The sequence below is a fragment of the Pygoscelis adeliae genome, unplaced genomic scaffold, assembly GCF_000699105.1.
Source record: "Pygoscelis adeliae isolate BGI_AS28 unplaced genomic scaffold, ASM69910v1 Scaffold22, whole genome shotgun sequence".
In the NCBI taxonomy this organism is placed as follows: Eukaryota; Metazoa; Chordata; class Aves; order Sphenisciformes; family Spheniscidae; genus Pygoscelis; species Pygoscelis adeliae.
Window position 1 is genome coordinate 3,437,496 of NW_008824350.1, and position 7,097 is coordinate 3,444,592.

General features: G+C 41.9%; 1 protein-coding gene across 1 annotated transcript in view; it reads right to left on the reverse strand.

Moving 5' to 3' along the window:
* Positions 1-482: 482 nt before the first annotated feature.
* Positions 483-7,097, reverse strand: part of ITPKA (inositol-trisphosphate 3-kinase A) — a 14,734-nt gene continuing 8,119 nt past the window's right edge. The window contains exons 5-7 of the mRNA XM_009319260.1: positions 5,673-5,774; positions 4,482-4,553; positions 483-3,575 (exon numbers count right to left, since the gene is read on the reverse strand). Of these exons, the coding sequence (XP_009317535.1) occupies positions 3,372-3,575; positions 4,482-4,553; positions 5,673-5,774 (378 nt within the window). The 3' untranslated portion in view covers positions 483-3,371. The remainder of the gene's footprint in view (positions 3,576-4,481; positions 4,554-5,672; positions 5,775-7,097) is intronic.

Consider the following 7,097-nt stretch of genomic DNA (forward strand, 5'->3'; position numbering starts at 1 on the left):
AAGCAGTGCTGCATCCAACTAGTGCGTTTAAAGACCCTGGTGCCTAAGTCAGAGGTTAGCTGTTCAGCACCAAAGTGCCTCTATGGGCCAGCATATCTTACCATGCTGTGGAAACACACGTGCTCTCGGTGTCTCCGGAGTGAGACAATATCTCAGCAGAGGCATTAAAGAACTACATTCTGGACTTGTATGTAAACAAGTACCTTGGTTATCATGCATCAGCTCTTCTATGTTATATGCCTGTGCAAAGGCATCATGTTGACTCTCTGGTAAATATAAGCTTATTCAAGGCAACTTACTCCATAGTGAAAGAAGGCTATGCTGCTTCCTCACACGAGCAAGTGAGTGTGCACAGACAGGCACTCTGGGCCATCTGATGTGAATCAAGGTATCTAACTTACCCTGTGGTAGTTTGCTCATGAGCTCGTAGCCTCCAGCCCCTTAGAGCTCCAGTCCTACACTTGCAGTTTGCTAATGAAAAGCTGCCTCCTTTTCTCCTTTCCCATAACAGCAGCAGAAGATGGTGGCTTCTTCCCTTCTAAACCCTTGGCAAGCCAAAGGGCCATTTCAAAACTAACTTGCTAGAACTATTTATCATCTAGAATGAGTTTCCAGACCAAGGTCTGCTATAGCAGAGGTTTTCTTTTCTCCCTGACGTTTTCAACTACTGCAGAGGAATGGATCATTCTCTGTGTTTTCCCCCCAAAACCACATACTGCAAACCATCCAGGTGCTAAGCAGCACTTGGGTTTTTTGAAGCTACCGCTGCCACGTTGCTTCTAGTTCTCCTTTAGAACTGGACAGTCATTCTAAAAGTTTGTCTCAAATTCTCAACTGACATTTGAGCATCAGCTTTTACCCTCCAAATCTCCCCTCTAGAAAATAAGTTACATGGGTGCAAAAGATTCACATATGTGGTAACAGAAAAAGAATTTAACTCTGAAGATTAATTAGGCAAACCACTAATGAATTGTATCACCTTAACAGTGTCATTTCTAACTTTTCTAATTTTTCTTTTTATTACGGTAAGACTGCTTGCAACTGCAGGTCTCATAGAAAAGGTATTGTTATTAAAGTCCTCCCCTGTGAGACCTATTTAATTCCTATTCTCCTTAAGCACTGCTCACCAATGGCTTACCTGTTGGCTGCCGGAAAGGAGGAAGATTTTTTTTTTTAATTGTATGAAATTCACCACAGATTTATTTGTTATCGCATAGCAGTTCAAAAGTTAGGAGGCATCTGGACTGATAATATCTGTGCTCTCTATTGAAGGCTCGCTGTCACTTTAAAAAAAAAGTGTAAGCTCTGAAACATCTGAGTGGAAAATTCATTAACATACTATCAGGAAAATAGAACTGAGAGGGACTCTGGGAGGCTACAGAAGAAGTCTGAATTTGCAGTGAACTGCAAAAATAATTAACAGTTTCAAACAGCTTCTGTTTTAGGATGAAATGTTTCCATGTGTCATTACTTCCTACAGAATACCCACTCCATGTCGTCTAAACTTTTAGGTCACAACTGAGCTTGCATTTTTAATACTGCTGTTTTGTTTAGAGGTGATGAAAAAGTTACTAAATCTGACTGATCTCTTAGTACAGTAGTGTGTTATCTAAAGTAACTCCTTTTAGAAATTATTTTAGGCTGTTCAATTCTAATTACAAATGTTATAGATACGTTTCATTCCAGATCTGGACTCTACAGTCTTTTTTTGCTCATGATCACGATTATTATTGAAACAGCAGTTTCCCAAAGCATGGAGTCACCTTCATGTATCCTGACGTTCTCAGAATCTCTTCTGAACATAGGACACTGGCAAAAGACAGCAATTTCTGATCAATGTGCATTACCAGCTTTAGATGTGGAAAGGAGATTAACAACCAAATAGTAACATAAGTCTTGTCCTCATTTTGAAAACTGCATCATCACATTATTAATGTTAAAACCTGGAATGTGAGTGAACATGTGAATACTGATAGTATTTATACTGCTAGTATTTAAAGAACTGTTCAAGTGACTAGAAGCAACCAAGAGAGAAGATATGTGAAGCCATTACAAGAAATCACTTCAGTCTTCCTTGATTTTCACCTAAACACTGTAAATTTTCTGTGGCTGTGCCTGGGCCACAGCAAAAGAATGAACCACAGGTGGCCCTGCAATTCCAGACAGGGACTAGGGGATGTGATATATTGACATTCCTTCCCCCAAACTGCCCTGAGTTAACAGCTGATACCTTGGAGGAAGGATGCCTGGGAATTATCTCATCATTAGTGTAATGTTGTGAATGCAGAAACATTACCCTCCTGATCACTGCGCCAGTCTATATACTTAAGTGACCGCATCGTATGTGGGAACAGGAACATGGCCAACAAGTCATGTGCATTAGGAGACAGTCAAACCATGATCTTAAGAGATCACATTGGTTGCTGGCTACTAGTGTGAGCGTGTGTGTGCACATGCATAGGGGTTTTGTCTTGAAAAATAAACAAGCCTTGGAAAAAAACCCTTAGTTCCCTGGTCTGCGTGCGAAAGCCATTACTGATTTTCAGAACTGCAGTTCAGCTGCAAGAGGCCAAACTTGCCAAGCCAGGCACTTTTCCAGCAGCCCACCCAGTCTGAAAGTCAAATGTTTTTGGAGACAATAGGCTGCTATTCTCTCCCTAGAGTATTTGTAATCTCCTGAGAGGCTACATAAAAGCAAAGGCTGTTCTTGGACAGAAGTGAATCGAGGCTAGGGTAGGGAAGAGGAGGAATGGTCAACAGCAGTTACCACATCCAGCCACTACAAACTGCTGTCTCCCTTTGCTCTAGGTTTCTTGTGATTATCACCCATTTCCACCTTGTGCACACTGTAACACAATGCAGCAGAAGTTGTTGGTCCAACCTATAGTGTACACAGAGTCAAGGAGACTTAGAATTCGGAGGGGGGAAAAAAACCAACACTCTTGCTGGTTTCAAAACTATGCAGTTCCCTGAAAAATTGTTATTTCTACCCTGAATCCCCACGCACTTGCTCTGGTTCACTAAGAGGTAATTTGGAGTCCCATCTGTTTGCCAGAAATCAGAATCATTCTGGTTTACCATACAGATCTCTTGACTCATGCTGGTGTGATTCCGGAGTATGGAGATCTTCAGTCTCTGAGGACCAGTCTGAAGTTAGGCTGGTGCAATACAGACCAATCTGGAGTTATTTAGGTTCATAGAGGGCCAATGCAAAGTCATTTTGATGACTAACTGCTGGGTTCCGGATGCAGCTCCCTCTGTACTGATGACCTCAGGAGTTTGGAGGGAGTTAAAGGTTTCCTTCTAACTGAGTGATCCCAGCAGAGCAGAAAGTTTCAGAGCAGCCCTGCAAGTTTTGTGCCATTCTCAACTCATCTTTCAGTGATGCTTTCCAAGATGCCAATCAAATTGTCCAGTCCCAACAAGTACCCATCCTCCCTGTTGCCTTCTTGCCAGGGGATCCTGTGATCCAGTGTCTGCCCATCAGGGAGAAGGGTGGTCTTTCCAAAATCGATCAGCCACACATTGGCATTCCCACTGCCATCGTGTACAAAGAGTAGTGAACTTCCAACGACCTGGAAGACAGATTGAGATGATGTGGTTAAAAACACATCTTTAGCTCTCTCCCATCACTTAACGCTTCCCACTAAGAAGATTACCTCCTCAGATGACCTCCTCACCTGTGACCCAACAAACTTTTGGGTTGCGCTTATACATTGACAATTTACATGCCCAATTTGCAAAACCATATTAATCAGTAATGTATAAATGGGCCTGTAGATGGGAAAAGGGACCCAAGTAGACAAAGGGAAGAAAAGCAATTCTCCAGCTTACTTGGCAGCAGGTCTCAATTTGAACAATTCAACAAAAGCCAGTGACTACTTTCAAAGAAATACCATGACTCGTGATTAACAAAAATGCCTCTAGTGACAAGAGGAAATCAACAAGGTAAAACAAAATATCTGATCTCAGAATCTGGAGCTGTAACAAGCATAACTTACAATGCTAATGATGCCTTCTCCACGGCAAAGCATACAAGGAGAACATATAGAGCAGAATTATACGGTGTTTCAGCGTAAATCCAGTATAACTAATAAAGTCTTCATTGTCAAACTACAACTGAATGCTACTGTACCAAATGCAAGCTTCCACATTACCATTCCCCCGTAAAGATTCCCACTGGAACACTCCGAGATCAGAGAAACCACAGGAAACTGGTACTAATAAACCATTCCCTGCTGTGGTCCAAAGCTATAAGTGCTGGGATGTTACAAAGATGGGACGATTTATTATTCCACAACTGGTTTAATCATCTGTATCACTGCAATGAAGGCTTTGAGGTATCTGTGTTGTTAACAACAACAAGTAGTTTTCTTCTACTACAAACTCCTTTCTACTAATACAGCAGGCTATTCTGAAGTACATCTGAATGACCAAACGAAGCAGCAATGCACCTCCACAGCATTACACTCACTGCTCACCTCATGTCGCTTGAAGAAGTCTGAGGACTCAAGAATGATATGAATTTCCTGCAGACGCTTGAGGTATTTTTTCTGGAGGAAGAGGAGAAAAAAATAACCCGTAAACATTTAAGTAAAGAATGAATGAAGATACTCTGTTTACAAGAGTCAATATAATGAAGAGATCATGTTAAATTTAGGCTAGAAGTCCTTCAAAACAACACGTTCATCATTTGAAAGTCAATCTGAAAATACACTTCAACAGGCTTTCATAGTGAATGAACAGACTGGAGTTCCTCTGCCGCATGTGTCACAGCAAGCATACTTATCTGTCTTGCTTCAGATGCAGTGAGGTAGCATCTGGCTGCACCCTTCTGCATCCCTCTTTTTTTTTCTTTTTCTTTTTAATAAAGAGAAAAAAGTTTCAAGCAATTAAAAATCTTTCAGTTCTCCACAGTGAAGAGAGAATGAAATTGTGTTAGAGAGACAAGGAGCTCCAACTGTGTTGGGCGGAGGGGGCGGGGGGAAGGGAATTTAAAAAAAAAAAAAATCAAGGCCCAATACACAAAGCTCTAGTATACGCTTTTAATGCTGCCCTGTGTTACCAAGCATGCTCCTCCTGGAGGGCTGATCTGCCTTCACAATGGCTTCTACACTGCAGCAAAACACTATGGCATCCTTTGAAGTTCCAAAGACAAGAGACATGTTATGCCATCTACCACATGCCTGCGGTGCTGCCCGTGAAGTAGCATACACGAGTTGCTCTTTGAGGCGAGTCTCACACATAGGAGCACAGCCAGCCACCAGTCTCACTTCCTGCCCCCATGCTCTGGTTTTATCCTCTCCAGACTGAATTCCCAAATCACAAGTTTTCCTGCCAACACAATCCTTGCTTAGACATCATCATCCCCCTGCTGCATCTAACACTCATGGTTGAAGCTGATGGCAAGTCATAAGTTAGCTTAACCGATGTTTTGCTAGCATAAGGAACTTCAGGTGAACTCATGGCAAGAGCTGCCAGAACTGGTCTCAGCCAACTACTCTCATAGCCCACCAAGTCCCCATGTCCACTCCATCTGCTGAGAGGGAATGGAAGTCCAAACCATTTTCTTCCTTTATAGTTTAATTGATCTTTCTCATACCAGAGGACACGTGGCCCTGAAGCAAGTTCATCAAGTCAAAGATCAGTGAACCTGAAGAGTTCAGCCTCACCAGAATAGTTGTGTTTCCCTCAATGAATTCCACAAAAACTTGTAGAACTTGCTCCTGTGTCTTCGTAGTTTTGAAGTTTGTGTTACATGTTCCATCCGCCTTCTGCACAAAAACACACAGAGATGATTTATACTACATACATATCATTCCCCTCATCAGTCAATCCTCTTGAACCATCACTCAGCTCTTGCTAACCAGATGAAAGTGAGTAGTTGAACAGGAAGAGAGCAGATAAACCAAACAAGAAGTGGAGAAAAGATACAAAAGCTGATTGGATAACTTTAAATGGCACTTCATTTCCTGTTGAGTGCAGTTTAAAAAAAAAACAACTCATGATATTACCAGCTTGCAGGAGGGTTCTCTCACATGCCAGTAGTAGCAGTGCAAAGTTCAATGGGGCAAACCACAGTGACCTCTTTGGTTGTCCTCTCATCTAGCTTGATGTAGTCAAACCCTGGCTGGGGGTGTAAGGGGACATTTTCAAACCAAATTTTACTAGTCCTTTTTGTTTGGGTTTTTTTGTTTTGTTTTTCAATGGGGAAATCAAAGAATTGCAGTTAAGACTCAGTTCCCAATATACCTTTGCACATTAATGTGACCCAGAAGTCACAGAATGGAAAGGTAGTTGCAGCCAAGAACAACTCTGGATTTGCAATGCTAGCAGTGACACAAATGCTAGCAGTGACAAAGCAGGTGCATGAATGTTGGCAAAGGACAGTGCGTGCATGCTTGTATCCAGCTGGGTCCTAGAGAAATTCAGAGTATTTTTGAGCTAGCGGTACAACTCAGTACAGAAGTATCCTGCTACTGAAAAAACAAGTCTTTTTATGTGGTGGTAGTGACCAGTTTGTGCTTGTGGGGCTACAAGTAAGCAAGAACAGTGCACGAATCAGAGATATCTGTCCACATAGACTATACGAATATGTATTTCTCCAGGAACATGCCTGTTGCTTCAAGAGATACAAATATGAGCTTTTAGGACATGCATGTAAAATACAGCAATTATTGCAGTTGGTAGCCTTTATCCACTAAAAGCCTGCAATATTATCAAACTGTATTCCTCTCCATCGTATCAGTCCAATGAAATCCCTCATTTCCATTATAAGAGTAAATCAACAGGTCATCAAAATGTGTTCCCTCGCACATGTTAAAAGTCACTGCACCAAAACTGGGTAAATTCAGCTCCAGCCTTAGCAGGTGAAACACTGTTTACTCCACAGCAGAACTCGCCCCCTAGTATATACATGAAAAAAATCTGATAATGCTAAATTTCCAGATCTATCATGCAAGAGAACGAACTGACTGAATGGCAAAGCCATGCAGAACAGCCTCCCACTTACCAGACTTTCTAGCAGCAGAATAAACAGAATTTTATTCCAAGGCTGTGGGCCAGATACAAGTGTGGCATGTCAGCCTGATGAGATG